Below are 17,044 nucleotides of genomic sequence, written 5' to 3'. Positions count from 1 at the left end.
GTTCAGCCATCTCTCCTCATCACTGCCATCAGACTCCCCAAGACAGCTGGTGTGGGAGAAGGGCACTGGGAAGTCTGGTTGCAGGTGTTGCTGGTGAACAAACATGGGCTTCCATCACGCCAGGTGCTGAAGGCTGGCCAACCCCAAGGGTCTCTTCAGTGGATCCTTTGCCAGAACATACTCCTCCATCACCAAGAGGGAGAGGTCAACACCTCTGATACAGACAGAGCAATAAACATTTTATAATGTACAATAAAATATTAAAGGCATCTCCTGTGTCCTTGTAACATCTGAATTTAGTAACAGCTCCCCTTTGCCTGCAGAACACACCCAGAACAGGGACACTCTCTCTGTATTCCCCAGGGCTGCAGCAGAACATGTTTCCTCAATGTCAGGCTGTAGAAAAGCAAAAAGACTCACCAGAGCTCACTCCAGCTGCAGGCAAGGGGTAAAAACCTTGCAACATAAATAGCAGGACAGCCAGACCTAGCAAGATGCTTCAGATGTCTGTTATCTCCTAAGAAAGAATGTCTTTTGGAATCCATACCCCTCTAAAGGGAGATTTAGGGCAGATTGTGCAGCATGTGCAAAACGATAAGGGAGATGCTCTCCTAATCCGAGAGCAGGCAGCCAAGCAAGCAGCCTACAGAAGCCTGCTAGGGAGGGAACTCAGCCTGGTCATTTGGCAGGTCTGGGGGGGTTGTGTGTCTGTTTTCAGAGACAGTTGTCCCTGGGAATTCAGACCCTATCCCCTTCTGCACAGGAACTGTTGTTCCCCAGTGATAGGTCTAAACTATTTCTTTCCTGACAGGGTGCTCACCCCTTGTTGGGTAGAAAAGGATTAAAATGCAAAGCACCAGTGTTTGCAGAGTTAAGGATTTGCACCATGTGGCAGGAGGTAGAAGAGTTATCATTACCTGCCATAACTGCAGGCTTGAAAAGTCAGGCAATCATGCTATTAGTGAGAAGAAAGAGACTTGGGCTGGCAGCAGCTCAGCTCATCAGAGAAGGACTCCAAGCCATCCAGTTCAAGTGATTCTCTTGAAGCAAATGTTTCCAGCAACTCTGGAGTGATGTAGAACGTCCACACTTCAGCAAAAGGTGCTTCCCATTACAGGAGAAGAAAGCTACTTAAGATCCTGCTTTTCTGGTGGGTCATAAACATCAAAGCTTTAACTGCTGCTTCAGGATCAGCTTCCACTGAGGCAGCCACTGTGGCTCTGGGCCTGGGGGACTGCAAGCCAAAGCCCATCTTTAGAACAGAGACTTCAATTCTCATCAACAGTTGCCAGAAGATTCTCCTGAGGTGTTTCAGTGAAGAGACAAGATGAAATCATGACAGTGCTGAGGAGAGTCCTGTTGGGCCACAGCAGAAAGCACCTGAAGGGCCACCCACACCTCCCTGTGTGCTCGTGCCTGGCTGCTGCTGGTGCCTGGAAGCAGGAGCTGGGAAAGGGAGGCTTCAGTAAATGCTAAAGAGCAGCAAGTGGGGGTGGGCTGGCACGGCAGGGATGGCAGGCAGCCGTGCAAAAGCTGCTTCCCCGTTGATCTCAAGAGCAAAGGCAAGCAGCCCTGCAGCCAGCCCTGCCAGCCCCACAGCCCCTGGGACCGATCCCATTGATTGCTGAGAACGAGCTGAGCACAGACCGTGGGCGCAGCCAGGAGCTGCAAGCAGAGCCCGGTGCCAATCCACACGTTGTGTGTTTAAAGTTAAGCACCACTTGCCTTCATCCTTTCAAGCACTGTAATATTATGCCTACAAGTACAATCTAGCCAATATATTCCTCCCCCGGGAGTTTAGCAGAAGGGAGCGTGGGGAGGCGGTGTGGAGCAAACAATCCTGCACAGCCCGTCCCTGCGGCTCCCGACACTGCGCTCCCACCGCCCCCTGCGCCCCTCACCGCCCCCTGCGCCCCTGAGCCCCTCACCCACCCCCTGCGCCCCTCACCGCCCCCTGCGCCCCTGAGCCCCTCACCCACCCCCTGCTCCCTGACCGCCCCCTGCGCCCCTCACCGCCCCTGCGCGCCCGGCGGCACAAGCTCCGCTCCCCGGCTCCTCCAGCGAAAGGAGAACACTCGGCACTCCGTTCCCCGACAGTTCAACAGCATCACAGGAGGAAACACCTACAGACAGGGTTAGTGCAATCTCAGCTGGTAACTGCTTTCTGGAGGAGATGTAAATGGAGAGGAACAGACTGCTAATGCCGGCACTTGCCAGAGACGCTGAAGGTTGCATCATTGCAAAGCTGTGTCACAGCTGCACAGCCCTTTTGCTGATAAAAATATGGCATTCATTGAGTGAAGAGTCAGCCTTGGCTTCCCAAGGAGAGCCTCGAGGATGACTCCATATGTTACACCAAATGCAACTTCCCCAGACTTGCAGAGAAGCTCCTGAGCATGCAGTGAGCTCTCGCTGGCTGCTCTGGAAGCAGAAGCCTCACTGGCCAAATGCAACCAGCTTTCTAGCACTTGTTAAAAAGCTGTCTGACCAACCACACTTGTTATGCTAAAATATCTTCTGTTTCCTCCACAGCTGAGGGCTCTGGAACATCTCTGCTGACCTTATAGATTACAATTATTATCTTCCCACACGTCTGGAGGGAAAAAAGAGATGGGTTCTCCTTCAGCTCATGCTTCAGCATCAATTTTGCTTAACCAAGTTCCAAATGAAGAATCTTTATTATTAGTGACAGAGCCAGGAAAGACACAGCTTGAATTTTAGATCCCAGATGGAGTGAGCAGAGCTGGCAGCCAGGAGAGGCAGCTTTGTGCTCGTGATTGCACTGAGTGGCAATAATGACACAGCCCCACGATGCCACTTCACACTTCACAGCACAACCCTGGCCTTTTTAACTGACAAACCTCCCCACACTTGGTGCCACCACCTACTAAATAGAACCTATTTATATCATCCAGATCTGTTTTGCAGAGGATGCTCAGTACTGGGCATCCTCTCACATCAGAGGGACAATATTACCAGCTTCCACTGTTTCATGTTTCAGGACATAATTTCCTCCTCTTGTTTAGAATTAAAGCAGGGAAGAGTTGCTTTGGATTTGAGAAGGCAGCAGAACAAGCCACAGGGCAGCTTCATTTGAGCCTCCTTGTTTTCTGGCTGCTGTTGTTGGGCTGCAACACACCCATGAATGGAATCACATTGTTAATTGTAAGACTTTGCATCACAGAGCTGGCACAGGAGGCTCTTCCAATCCTGTCTCATGTTGCTGGATTTCACTACAGCAAAAAGCATAAACAGAGTTTTTGGCTACACTCTAGCAGCAAACATGCAGCACATCCTTCCATGAAGGCTTAACACACAGTCTCTCCCTCCCCTTGCAGTGTCTCTGCCATTCAGCACCTACAACTCATGGCTGCAACATCAGAGTGAAACCTTCCTTCCTTCATTATGTGTGTCAGTAGCAGGTGGACTCTACAGACAGGCCAACAAGCTGGACACCCAGGAAACTGCCCTCAGGACCTCATCTGAATTAGTCCTTGTTCAGAGAAGTCTCTTCAAATTGCATCTGTAGGATTCACTGGTGCAAAATCCAACAGCCACCACGTGCTAACCATCCCCCACACTACCCAAGCCAGGTCACCTTCTCTTTCAATGCCAGGCTCTCTGCAGGCACCACTCACAGTCACAGCAGAGGTTATGTTGGCATTAGAAACACTTTATTAACTGGAGGAGACCAGTTAGTGCCCCAAAGCCCCAACACTGGGCACAGACAACTCAACCAGAGCCATCTCCCAGCTCAATCCACCCATGGATTACTGCATTCATGGAGGGAGTTAGTGCACTCAGGCAAGGCAAAGCTCCACTGCTCATCCTCTGGACAAATTGCTTTGCTTCTCTGTGCCTCAGTCACTGCACATCCAGGGCAGTGACAAACTGCTCGTTTTTCAAAGCCATTTCCTCCTGTCCCACTCCAGGTTTGAAGGTGCTGTGGAAGGGCAAAATAACCAGACATGAGGCACAACAAAGGAAAACATCAGTGTTGTACCTAAACTTTATTGTTTAAGATCACAGTAGCCAAAAGTGTAACACACAACAAATCAAGTTACTCAAATACAGCACAGTTTTCTCCATAAATAAACCAAATTTGCTCTCAAAGCCACCTCTAGACACCAAAAGGGCCATTAGACACTGCTTGGGGCTTGCAGCTGGTACCTAATTGTCTTGTTATGGGGTTTTAAAAGGGAAACCACATTCCAAAAAGGCACCTTGGTGAGTAACAACATCAAAGTTTAAAGACTGTCCTTTCAGGATCACTGCCCAGTGCTTTATTGCCTTCTTTGCAAAGCTCCCTCTCCCCAGCCCAGCAGAGAAGGCTGAAGGCTTCACTACACAGCACTTTCAACAAGGAGCACAGTAACCCCCATGAAGTACTTGGAGAGGGCCATTATCTCAGTGCTTCACATGAACATCTAACCCAAGGCTCCAAGAGTAACAACCATCACATGAGGAAAGGGGCTGAGAAACTCAATGGCCATGGAACAGACCTCAAAACACTCTCTTTCTGCTTGGGCACAGGTTATTCCCCATCCTTCCCCAGCAGCTGAGAGCAAACTGCAGCTTTAGGAGGAGATTTCCAGGCAAGTTCACTCTCATTTAGAAACCAGGAGCTCTGGTTATCCCTACAAGCCAAAACCATGTGGTTTGCCACTAGAGAGGCCCCTGGACTGGTGAGTATCACTGCTAAGAACAGCTCGTTCCCCTCACCATGAGCCTCTCTGCAACCTGCTTCATCCTTTCCTACCCCATCTCCTACTCCAAACCCCATCTCACATCCCTCTTCAAATTTCAGGTTTGTGGGTGGATTTCTTTCCATTTGCTTTGAAGTGAAAACTCCCTCCCACGCTCAGCCACAAGTGCAATTCCTGCTTTCTGTCAGCACAGCCCCCAGTCCTCACCCTGCCTGCACACTTTCTGTTCACACTAAATGAGTTTGGGCAGGTAAGAACTGTTTGAAGATTAAAGCTTTTCCCTCAGCCAGCTCAATACCAATCAACAGACCAGATTCTTTCAAGGCAGAGTCTGCTTAGCACAGCACTCATTTGGATTTCACAGGTGTGTTTCTCCCTGTCTTCCCTTACACTGTTCCCCCTTTCCATCACCTTAAACCTGGTGAGTCTGGTTTGCAAAGACATTGATCTTTGGTATTACAGTAAGACCAGATGCTCTGTGACTCTTTACAAGGTATTTGCTCCTCTGTTACCTTTGGTTCAAGAGGCACCCAAGAAAATGTATTAAGTTTCTCCCGGTCTGATGAAACTGCCAAACTCCAAAAACTGCTCCCAAACCTCAGGGAGAACTCCTGCAAGAGTTTTGCTAGCAGAAGCACTCGGAGAAAACAGTGGTTGGAGGTCAGACAGGGGCTGGCTCAGGTACCCAGGAGTGCTGGACTCTACCAAGAGCTCCAAGGAACAGCTTGTCCCATGTGCACAGCTGCAACACTACTGACCCCTGCAAGCACACCTCAAGCACAGATGTTTGTGTGGAAACCAAGAGAAGGCTATGTTTAGAGAGGGAAATGCTTTTTTTTCCCCTGTTAAGTTTGTCCTGCACATCTCAAAACAGGCCTATCCAGCTACTTAGCTGCTGAGGACAAGATGAGGCAGCAGAACACCAACGTTCAGAGCCAGGAGTCACGGCTGTAAAAGCAGGAACCTCATTATTTCTGTAGACTAATAGAGAACCAGCCAGAACTGCAGAGAGGGATCTCATCAAGGAGGATGTATTCTATTTACTGATGGATAAGAGGCAATAATGAAGTGTGAATGCTCACAAATGGTCAGCTGGCAGAAATCTTTAGTGGTCAATTATCAGTTTCAGCCACCCATTTGCAAGCAGAGGCTCAGATGGCAGCTCCTTTCTGTCTGCTACACAGCAGCCTCAGCAGCATTTACATTCCTCTGGGAGGCTGCAAAGAAGGGTTTTTCAGGTTGAATATTCTCTAGAAACCCAAGCCCTGACTCTGGTGCTCTTCCTCTCATTTACCTCCCAGCTCACTGGGGGCTATACAGGAAGAGTTTACTCTGAGAACAAAGGGATTTATTCCAACTGGTTGGTGTTCAAAGCTTGCACGTGGCAGCCAGAGCAACACCCTCACCCAACACAGAGTGTATTTACAGAGAACCTACAAGATACTATACAGATAACTGAAAAGATAAAGCCCCTGCTGTAGCCAGCCTTTAACTCACCCACACAGCAGTGGAGCAAGAGACAGGACACAAGGAGGGGGAGAGAGCAAAAAGAGGAGAGGACAGCAAAGCCTGACACTACCATGACACAAACACCAGAAGCTGTACAATACAAAACAGAGCTAAAGATTTGTAGCTGCCATATTTTAGCTACTGCTTCCCAAGGGAATTCCCTTGCTGGCTCTTCTCATTTCCCTTGAGGAGCTTTTCTTGGGGTCATTCTGCATCCCCTGCACAGTGATCCCCAGACACTGCTGCAGATGCAGGTGTGCAGAAGCACTGCCCAGTGGCCAAGGCAGCCCACTGAGAAGGTTTTCCTGTGACAAGTGGGAAAGCCCAGGCTGTCTGTCAGGCTGAATTCCAAGCCTACAGCTATTTGGAATGAGAGAGCTTTACACTAATAAGAAAATCAAATTGTGTGCATCACTGACAACGTTCTTCCCCAGCAAAATAGATCAGCTTCACTCCCCAGCCTCGTTCAGCTGGAGCTCCTGCCTGATTTTCTGAGACTCAGAACATATGTCTTGCATTTTTAATTTGAAAGGAAGAGAAAACAGGCCATTTCAGCTTTCCTTGCATCGTCCCCTCTGCATTACTTATGCTGCACTCATACACTGGAAAGCAGCCCTGTGGCTATGCAGCTGTTGGTGCTGCCCAGATCAGTGCAGGCTCCACACAACAGAACTGTCAGTTTCTTATCACTCTCAAGAAATGACAATTATTGCACCCATGAGCATTGAGAATAGCCACAGAGGGAGGCCAGCTCTGGAAGCTGCCAGAACAGTCTTTGCCCTTCAGTTCTACCCATCAGATGCTGCTCTTCAGCTGGAATCCAGACCTGCTCTTCACAGACACCTCCCTTTAAACCTCCACAGCTGACAGCTCTGATGACACCCTAGAGAGGGACAATGTGTAGAAGGTGTCAGTAGTAAATCCCAATCTCAGCACTTCAGCTAAAGATTCCCTGAGTCTCGGGTCATGGCTGTGAACTGACAACACCAAGAGACCTCCCAGCACAAGGCAGAACCCAGCTCTGCCCTCCCCACTGCTCCAGCCTTACCCCATCCCATCTGGGCATTCCTTGGTGTAGATGCCACAGTTTTCCTCACATGGATGTGCACACTCTGCATGGAAACGTTTCTTTTGCTTGAGCTCTGCTGCCAAAACACATCCATTGTCTCAGTCTTGAAAATAAAATGCAGCACTCACTTTCTTAGGCAATTTGTCAAATTAAGTTACAGAGACCAAGGGGACAGAGTGCCTTGCAGAGCTACTAAAGGCATGAACTTTCTGCAGCACTGCTCTATGATGGCAAAAAACAAGAGTACTGATGGGAATCAAGCTGCAAAGAGAACATTGTGAGAGCAGAGCAGGAGTGAGAGGCAGCTGAGTGACCCTGCAAGTCACTGTCCCGAGGAACGAGCCAGGAACCTGCCAGGAGCCCTCCAAAGCAGCAGATTTCTCATGTTGCTCAAGGCCACGCTGAGAACAGCAGCTCCCAGAATATCTGAATGCAGCAGGTCTGCAGCAGCCACGGGGAAGAGCCACGGAGCAGGAGCACCGGAGAGCTCAGCACCCAGCACCCAGCGCAGCATCACTGCTCTGCTGCTGCCCTCTGCCGGGAGCTGCTCCGGGAGAGCAGCCAACAGCCACCACAAGCATCCTCTGCTCTCCACACCACTGCCCAGCACCGAATTACCAGCTTTCTTTCCCATTTGGGCCAACCCTGTATTTGTTCCTCCTCCTCTTACAGTATCTGACAGTGCAAAGCAGTAAGCACAGTTCTCCCCTGTGTCAGTGCATCTCAGCTGGACTCCATCCCAAAGGTCTTTTCCAGCTGATTCAATTCTATCTCAGGAATAAAGAGAAAAGCAGCAGCACACACCAGCCAAACTGGTTTAGGAAACTGCTGGGATCTCTTTCAAAGTGCAAAGGCATTTAGAGCCTCCTAAGAAACTACCTCTCCTTCCCCTGTGGCACAGCAATCACTTTCCCTGGCTTCTCCCCACTGGTTGTCTCCTCCTGCCCAGTCTGGCCCACAGCTGTACCCACTTACTAGAAAGGGAATAAGGGATTGACATTTAATAGAAGATTCATTCCCTCCAAGTCTGGCTTATGCAGTTATCTAAACATCACACTATCCTGCCCTTAGAAAGCCTCCCTTGCAGTGCAGATGCACCCTGGGGCAGGCACAGTCCCAGCTGCAAGTGCAAATCAAGAGAAATGGACTTGCAAAGGCTTTAATTACAAGAGTTAAGATAGCTGTTTACCTTAATGGCCTTTGATGGCTGCTCAGCTTCTGCAGGTTCCCCCTCAGCATCCTCTGGGGACTCCAGTTCCCTTGACAAGCTGCTCCTCGCTGCTGTGGGAAGTTCTTGGTCTCTGGGCACAGGAGGACACCTGGGCAACACGGCTGCTGAGCTCTCATCAGCTCTCCCCTGGCCACAGGCAGGGCCAGAAGAGGGGACAGAGCTTTCCATACGGTCACCAGGGAAGTTTGACACAACTCTGCTTGTACAGGGAGTCCTTCCCAGGCCCTGCACAGCCAGGCCTTGCTGCCCCTCAGCCATCAGCCTCTCTGAGGGTCGTTCAACAACGCAGCTACCAGCAGTTCTGCCATAGTCTGGGCAATCACTTCTGATTGCTTCTGAAGCTTCTCTTTCAGCTTCCTCCAGACAACTGTCCTCCAGAGGCTGATGTACATAATCAGCATCGACTGGCCTTGGCCTCAGAAGCTCCTGGATGTCAAGGTCAAAGAGCCAGTGAGTGACTTGTTTTGGCTGCAGATGCTTCTTGTACAGATCAGCAGTGGGGCCTCAGTCAGAACAGACTGAAGAACACCCTCTGGACAGAGGTTCGTTTGGTGTCTCTGAGGCCACACTTGGATCTTTGCTGATGACCAGTGCCCCAGTGCAGCTGCTGCTCTCATCCTTTTCACTCTTTCCATTTACATTTTGGCTCCAAGTGCCTCTAGTTGGGCACCACTCAGATCCCACAGAGTCCTCTGCCAAGATTTCCTGGATCTCTTCCTCGGTGTAACTGAAGGGAGAACTCCCTTCTCCACTGTCTGACAGTTCCAACAAGGAGTCATCTGACTCACCATCATCAAAACATCTGTTTGTATCTAGAGAAATGACCACATCACAGCATTTTGGCTCAGAGGAACTGGCAGCAAGGTCATGATGGCCATCAGCAGCCAGGAAACAAGGGGACCCTTGAGAGCAGGCAGCACCCAGGGAACAGAGCAGCAGATTCTCTGATGGATCTGGAGTGCTACAGTGATCACTCAAGGCACAAGTTTTCTTAGCTGACTGCAAGGCTTGAACCTGCTCTGGGGAATCCAACAGCCTTTTGACCTTGGGAACTGTATTATGAGCTGTAGGGTTGAATTTGTGACAAAGGAGGAGCCCAGAGGTGTGAGGGACATGGGCATCCATGGTGCTGTCAGTGACCCTCTGCCTTCTGCTTTCAGCTCTGGAGCCTGCTCTGCCCTTTATCTGATCCCAGTGCCCTTTCAGAAGAGAAATCAGCAGGAGTCAGCTCCAACATGCCAGCAAAAACACCACCTTGAATGAAAGGAACTCAGTTGTTCTCCATAAAGGTAACAGGGAAGGCAAATCCACAACAATTGCAGCTCTTTGGTCTCCATTACCTTTATTCATGACCATTTTAGGTCTTAACAACATCTAACGACACCAACTCCCTTCTCACCCAGCAGGTTGTTTACCAAGCAGGGCCCAGTCAGCAACACAGCCTGGGCCATCTCCTCCAAAGCTGCTGTAAATCAGAGGCTCTAACAGCAGCAACCACAAATTTCACCCTTTATAAGCTTACATGGAAAGTACAGAGCACACTTTGGGTATTAAATGAAGCCTCCCAGGGCCTCAGCCCTCACCTCTGTCCTCCAAAGACACTAAGCAAATAAAAAGTCTTTTTTTGGGTTAGGAAAAACTGAGCAATGGAAGAAACAACTCATCAGGGAGCTGGAAGGACATTCAGCACTGGATTAGTCACCAGCACACTGATACAGAGCATGTTATCATGAGAGATGTGCAGATAAAGAACCTTCCCATCAAATTCAATAGTTTAAAAGTATTCCAAAACAAAACCTGCTTTCCTCTCACACTAACAGGGAGCTTTTTGACTGGAAAGCCCAGCAATTGCCTCCCAGCCAGCAGGAGACTCTGGCCTAAGGAAAGGAATTTCCTGTCCTCTTTGACCAGCAGATTGAAAGGAAAACCTTTTGTCTTTCCCTTCCTTTAACTACTTACTGCTCTCACAAAAGGGAGGTTACCTACTCCAGGAATGAACCCCAGGCAGTTCTGCTGCTTCCTCTTGTCATTCTGTCCAAACAACAGACACTCCCTGCAGCCAGACACAGATCCTGCAAATGCACAGTGCTGCACAGCTCCAGGATGTGTCCCTGAGGACAGGGAACAGAGGGCAGCTGAGGAGAACCTCAGAACCCCTAAATGGTGGGATGGGAAGGGCCCTGCAGAGCTGCCCCAGCCCCTGCTCCAGCAGCTTCCCTTTGCTCAGGGGGCACAGGAACGTGTCCAGGTGGGGTTGGAAACTCCTGAGAAGGAGCCTCCACACCCTCCCTGGGCAGCCTGGGCCAGGGCTCCCTCACCCCAGCACCGAGGGAGCTTCTCCTCGTGTTTCAGCCGAACTGTCCGTGTCCCAGCTGATGCCCATCAGCCCTCGCCCAGGCACCTGAGACACGGGACAGAGAGTCCCCGCACCCCCGACACCCGCCCTGAGCCATCACCGGTGTAAATGAGATCGAACCCCGCTGTCCCGCTGCCCCCAGCGCCTCCCCCCCCGCTGCGGGCCCGTCCTCCCGCAAACGGCCCCCGCAGCCCACCGGCCCCGCAGCGGGGAGCGGGCAGAGCGCGTTTCGCCCCCGCCTCACTCCTCCTTCTCCCGCAGCCCCGCGCGGGCGCTGAGCCTTGACCCGGGAAGAGAAGCTTAAACACACACGCCCGCCCCTCAAACCCACCCCCCTCGATAACCGCGGCGAGACCGCGGAGCACAGAGACCACTCCACACCCAGGGCCGCCCAGGCCCCGCAACGCCCACCCCGCGCGCGCCGCCTATAAGGGCGCAGAGGCCCCGCCCCCGAGCGAGCGGCCTCCGGATTGGCTGAACCAATCCACGCCCCCTCCCTCCAGCCCCGCCCCCATCGGCAGCTCGGCGCTCGGGCCCTGCAGGTGACGCCTAGGCTCGGGCAGTCGAGCGCCGAGCGGGGCTGATGCAACGCGGGGAGGGTGAGCGGCGGCGCGGGGAGCGGCGCGGGGGGCCCGGCGGGGCCCGGCGGGGCCCGGGGGGTCCCGGGGGGTCCCGGCGGGGCCGCCGCCGGTAACGCTGTTTCCTTCCTTCCATCCGGCCCTGCAGCCGCCGCCATGGAGCCCGCGCCCGGCCTGCAGGAGAAGTATCAGCTCATCACCCGCAACCTGCAGGTACCGGGGCTGGGCCGCGCCGCGGAGCGGGGCCGGGGCCGCGGGTCGGGGTCGGGATGAAGCGGAGCGGCCCGGGTCGGCCTCCAGCCCCCGCGGGAGCCCCGGCGTGCTGCGGGCGCTGCCGTGCGGCTGAGCGCGGGGGGTGTGTGTGGGGCCTGCAGGAGGTGCTGGGGGAGGACAAGCTCATGGCCATCCTGAAGGAGCGCGAGCTGAAGATCTACTGGGGGACAGCCACCACGGGCAAGCCACACGTCGCCTACTTCGTGCCCATGTCCAAGATCGCTGACTTCCTGAAGGCCGGCTGTGAGGTGGGGCCAGGCCGGGGCTGAGGGCGCCGCGCGTTCCTCACGCGTGGTTCCCCTCACCCGCGGGGCACTGACTCTGCCCCCTCCACGCAGGTGACCGTACTGTTTGCTGACCTCCACGCTTACCTGGACAACATGAAGGCTCCCTGGGAGCTGCTGGAGCTGCGCACACGCTACTACGAGAACGTGATCAAAGCCATGCTGGAGAGCATCGGGGTGCCCCTGGAGAAGCTCAAGTTCGTCCGGGGCACTGACTACCAGCTCAGCAAGTGAGTCAGAGGGTTCTCTGGTTGTTAAAGGCCTTGGAGCTGCTGCAGTCCCAGCCCTGCCCTCACCCTGCCCAGCCCAGCACTGACCCACAGCCCTCAGCACCTCAGCCCCACAGCTTTGGGATCCCTCCAGGGCTGGGCACTGCCCCAGCTCCCTGGGCAGCCTGGCACAGGGGTGACACCCCTCTCAGGGAAACAGTTCTGCATCAGTTCCAGCCTCAACCTCCCCTGGGGCAACTCCAGCCCCTTTCCTCTGGTCCTGTCACTTGTTGCTTAGGAGCAGAGACAGATCCCCACCTCATTCCAGCCTCTGTCAGGGAGTTGCAGAGAGGGACTGTGTTTCCCTTCAGCTTCCCTTTCTCCAGGCTGAGCACCCCCAGTCCTGGGGTACCTGATCCTCTTGTGAAGGGGGATCCTGACCTGGGGCTGTGCTGTTGCTGAGCCCGCTCCAGGCGCGGGCACTCAGGGAACAAAGGGAAGGTGCCTCCAGGCTTTGGCTCCTCTCCCCATGGCCAGAAGCAGCCTTGGTGCAGAGGCTGTGGCAGCCATCCCTCGCAGGGGCTGACAGGGCTGTCCCTGTGCAGGCAGTACACGCTGGATGTGTACCGACTGTCCTCCCTGGTGACGCAGCACGACTCCAAGAAGGCTGGAGCAGAGGTGGTGAAGCAGGTGGAGCACCCACTGCTCAGTGGTTTGCTGTACCCAGGGCTGCAGGTGAGACCTGGGAGGAGGGTGGGCAGCAGCTCTGGGCTGGGAGGTGCTGGGTGAAGGCAGGATTGCAGGGACTCTGGACTCCCCAGCTCAGGAGAGACAGGGAACTGCTGGGGAGAGGCCAGTGCAGGGCTCCCAAGGTGCTGAGGGGATGGAACATGTGTGTGAGGAGAAAAGGCTGCAGGCCCTGGGGCTGCTCAGCCTGGGGAAGAGAAGCCTGAGCTCGGGGGCCCTCAGCCACACTTAGAAGTAGCAGGGGGTTGGGCTGGATGAGCTCTGCAGGGCCCTTCCCACCCTTCAGGGATTCTGTGACATGGAAGGCTGAATGCCAAGGTCATTATACTCCACCCCAACGTTCCACCTGGCAGCAGCACAGAGCATAACCCAAGCACAAAGCTCTGTCCAGCTGCAGGAGTCCAGGCAGCCCCAAGGGCTCCCATCCTTCTGGGGCAGTGGTTCCTGGCAGGGGATGGGCAGATCCTGGGGATGGGCAGGACCTCTGGGGCAGAAGTGGAGCTGGGGAGCTTGGGTGCAGCCTTGTGTGTCCCTCCCAGGCCCTGGATGAGGAGTACCTCAAGGTCGACGCACAGTTCGGAGGAGTTGATCAGAGGAAGATATTCACCTTTGCAGAGAAGGTGAGGAATGGGGCTTTGTGTGAGTTCCCCAGGATGCTGGTGTCTGGCTCAGGGCTCCAACACTGGCTGGCCCAGCAGGAGAAGCGTGTCTGGGATTTCAGTTGGCACCACAGGGCTCCTGCTGCTGCTCTCATGGGCTGTGTGGCTCTGGTGTGCACAGTAGTGCTGCCACATGCCCCTGGCTGTGGATGCCAGCACCTTGTGAGCCCGTGATGGCCTTCTGGGTCCTGTTCTTCTGAGTCCCCAGGTTATCTGGAGCCAGGAGCAAACAGGGACTGTGAGTTAAAGCCAATCTGCAGAAGAGGATTATCTGTGACCTGCCTCCTTGCTTTTTCCCAGTACCTTCCTTCTCTGGGCTATGCCAAGCGTGTGCATCTGATGAACCCCATGGTTCCTGGTCTGACAGGCAGCAAAATGAGCTCATCAGAGGAGGTTGGTCCCTCAACAGTGGCTGTGGGTCAGGGGCTCTGTGAGGGTCAATGGCTGGGGGCAGAGAGGCTGCACCCCAAGGGACATGACCTCTCTCCACTCACACTGGGGTCTGAGAAGAGGCTGCAGCAAGTCCAGCATGAGCTGTGGCTAGAGGCTGGGTGAAGGGCTGTGGAAATCTCTTCCTGCAGGACTCAAAGATCGACCTCCTGGACCGCAAGGAGGATGTGAAGAAGAAGCTGAAGAAGGCTTTCTGTGAGCCTGGGAACGTGGAGAACAACGGCGTCCTCTCCTTCATCAAGCACGTCCTCTTTCCCCTCAAGTCAGGTGAGGGGCACTGGCTCTAGTTTCTCCTGTGGGTAAGAGGAGGGGCCAAGAGCCCTGAAGCAGAATGTCCCTGAGTGTCCCCTCCCCAGCCCTGCTGTGCCCCCCCAGCTGCTGGGCTGGTTTATGTGGCTGAGCAGGGGGTGAGTCTCCCCTTGGCTGAACCTGAGCCTTCGAATCTGTGTCACAGAGTTTGTGATTCTACGAGAAGAAAAATGGGGTGGAAACAAAACCTACACAGCCTATGAGGCCCTGGAGAAGGACTTTGCTGAGCAGGTGAGTGCCAGGAGGGCCTGAAGCTCTGTGTAGGGCTGGGGGATGGCAATCCACCCTGGGAAGTGTGGGGTGGAGGGTGCCAAGAGAGCCTGAAGGAGACAGGATGGGTGATGGATCTGGGGGCACCTGTGCTGGCACAGGACAGGACCCCATCACCCACATCCTGGAAGAGAGCAGCAGTTTTAACTGTTTTCAGCTGCTCCCAGCTGAGGCTGCAGGCAAAAGTGAGCAGAAGAGGAGATGGGATGTCTGAGGGGGGTCAGGCCAAGGCTTGGCGTTATCTCCCTGCCCTGGGTGCTCTCCAGTTCCTGCCTCTCAGGCCTCAGATCTGTGACTCAAGTCCTGCTGCTCGCCCTGGGTGGAAACCACACAGGAACCTGTGTGTCTGTCATGACCCAGGTGGTGCATCCTGGAGACCTGAAGAACTCGGTGGAAGTGGCACTGAACAAACTGCTCGACCCCATCAGGGAGAAATTCAACAGCCCAGAGCTGAAGAAGCTGACGAATGCAGCATATCCCAACCCATCCAAAACCAGTGAGGAGGTGCTGGGAGCCCAGGGAAGGGTGGGGAGAGAGTCCCTCCAGAGGCTGAGGTCAGAGACAAGTTGTGAATCGTCACTCTGAGGGAGAGCATTAGGAAGGGTGAGAGGCCAGTGCCGGGGCTGTGAGCTGCCCCCGCTGCCAGCGGGCTCTGGGCCGCAGCGACACAGAGGGACTTGCTCTCCAGAGACAAGCAGGGCATCCCCAGGGCCAGCATCTGGGGGGCACTGTGGGCTCCCCTGGGCCTGGCAGGCTCCCTGGCTCTGACTGTTCTCCTCTCACTGCAGAACCTGCAGAGAAAGGCACCAAGAACTCGGAGCCGGAGGACGTGGTTCCGTCCCGGCTGGACATGCGCGTGGGCAAAGTCATCAGCGTGGAGAAGGTACAACAGGGAGAGGGGAGCGACCTTCCCCCTGGGCTGTGGGGCCTCCCCTCCTCTCTGCCAGCCCAGGCCCCTTCCCTGCTCCTCACCTCCCTCCTGCTTGGCAGCACCCGGATGCCGACAGCCTGTATGTGGAGAAGATCGACGTGGGCGAGCCCGAGCCCCGCACCGTGGTCAGCGGCCTGGTGCAGTTCGTGCCCAGGGAGCAGCTGCAGGACAGGCTGGTGGTGCTGCTCTGCAACCTCAAACCCCAGAAGATGAGGGGTGTGGAGTCACAGGGCATGGTGCTGTGTGCCTCCAGGTGAGGGAGGGGGGCAGCAGGGCATGGTGCTGTGTGCCGCCAGGTGAGGGATGGGGGCAGCGGGGCCATTCCCGTCCCAGGGAGCAGCCCGGGGTGCCAGGAGCAGTGGCTGTGGCCTGGGGGTGACTCTGTGACCCCACAGCCCTGGGGAGCCACGGCAGGTGGAGCCCCTGGACCCCCCCGCCGGGAGCTGCGCCGGGGAGCGTGTCTACGTGGAGGGCTACGAGAGCGGCCAGCCCGACGAGGAGCTCAAGCCCAAGAAGAAAGTCTTTGAGAAGCTGCAGGTGAGGAGGGACTGTGCCAGGGGGCTGGGCTGAGGGCTTTGAAGAGCATCTGAGGTGTTTAGAGGTCATCTAGTCCAACCACCCTGCTAAAGCATCACATGCCACCGTCCTCTCCTCTGGGTGACCCCACACTAGCTATTTGCTGCTCAGTGCCACTGTGGAGGAGCCACAGCTCTCCCTGGCCCCTGCTGGCAGCCCAGGCCTGACTCTGCCCCCCCCTGCTCTGCTCCCCAGGCCGACTTCTGTATCTCTGAGGACTGTGTGGCCCAGTGGAAGCAGAAAAACTTCCTGACCAAGCTGGGGAGAGTCTCCTGTAAAAGCCTGAAGGGAGGGAGCATCAGCTAACCAGTGCTGCTGCTGCTCACCCCTCCTGCCTGGCCCCCTCCACCACCCCAGCCAGGCTCTGCTCCTCACTCCATCTCCTTCCCAGTGCCCTGGGCCAGGGGCTCAGCCCTGGGGGACGTGGGGACTCTGGGGCTGAATTTGCAGCCTCCCACCTGAGAGCTGCCTCCACCACCCCCCGGGGCCCACTCAGCCAGCAGCTTCCCTCAGCTGCAGGTCACAGCCAAGGCCACCACTTCTAACTGACCTGTGGGACTTGTGCCCGTGGCCTCGGGCTCTGCCATTGGCTCCCTCCCAGTTGTGCCCCACACTGGCCCCTCTCCCGCTGCAGCCAGGGCACGAAGGGAAAGCTGCTTTGCTCAAACACTTCTTGCTGCTACCAGAGCTGAGGCAGCCCTGGGGCAGGACCCAACCCCTGCTCAGCCCCAGGGCTGTGGCTGCTGCTGCTCTCGGGGCAGGAGCCTGGGCAGCACTGGTGGGTCCATCGGGGGCTGTGGGGGCCGGGGGCCTTAACCACTGACTGGGAAACCATCTGTCTTGTAAACCCAAATAAAACATCAAGCTGACTGTAGCCACGGGGTCCT

At 55.0% G+C, this 17,044-nt stretch overlaps 1 protein-coding gene across 3 annotated transcripts; it reads left to right on the top strand.

The window, feature by feature from the left end:
• Nucleotides 1-11,380: 11,380 nt before the first annotated feature.
• Nucleotides 11,381-17,031, top strand: YARS1 (tyrosyl-tRNA synthetase 1). 3 transcript variants are annotated; one of them, XM_062014384.1, is made up of 14 exons: nt 11,381-11,470; nt 11,598-11,662; nt 11,824-11,970; nt 12,061-12,236; nt 12,821-12,950; nt 13,502-13,582; nt 13,922-14,014; nt 14,203-14,338; nt 14,526-14,611; nt 15,011-15,146; nt 15,439-15,533; nt 15,641-15,834; nt 15,977-16,118; nt 16,353-17,031. In XM_062014384.1, the coding sequence occupies exons 1-14, from the start codon at nt 11,455-11,457 to the stop codon at nt 16,461-16,463; spliced, it is 1,608 nt and encodes a 535-aa protein (XP_061870368.1). In that variant the 5' UTR covers nt 11,381-11,454; the 3' UTR covers nt 16,464-17,031. The 3 variants fall into 3 exon arrangements, with proteins under 3 accessions (XP_061870368.1, XP_061870369.1, XP_061870370.1); XM_062014385.1 differs by having other exon boundaries at nt 15,011-15,204; nt 16,353-16,438; XM_062014386.1 differs by lacking the exon at nt 11,381-11,470 and having other exon boundaries at nt 11,514-11,662.
• The last annotated feature ends 13 nt before the right edge of the window (nt 17,032-17,044 follow it).

Source organism: Colius striatus, chromosome 24, assembly GCF_028858725.1.
Source record: "Colius striatus isolate bColStr4 chromosome 24, bColStr4.1.hap1, whole genome shotgun sequence".
Classification (NCBI taxonomy): Eukaryota; Metazoa; Chordata; class Aves; order Coliiformes; family Coliidae; genus Colius; species Colius striatus.
The sequence above is the reverse complement of the archived record's forward strand: the minus strand, read 5'-3'. Positions and strand labels throughout refer to the sequence as shown.

What these genes read in the sequence shown, in the direction of transcription:
- YARS1 (XM_062014384.1), top strand. An exon ending in TCATCACCCGCAACCTGCAG is followed by an intron (nt 11,663 to 11,823) that starts GTACCGGGGCTG and finishes TGGGGCCTGCAG; the next exon opens with GAGGTGCTGGGGGAGGACAA. An exon ending in AAATGAGCTCATCAGAGGAG is followed by an intron (nt 14,015 to 14,202) that starts GTTGGTCCCTCA and finishes CTCTTCCTGCAG; the next exon opens with GACTCAAAGATCGACCTCCT.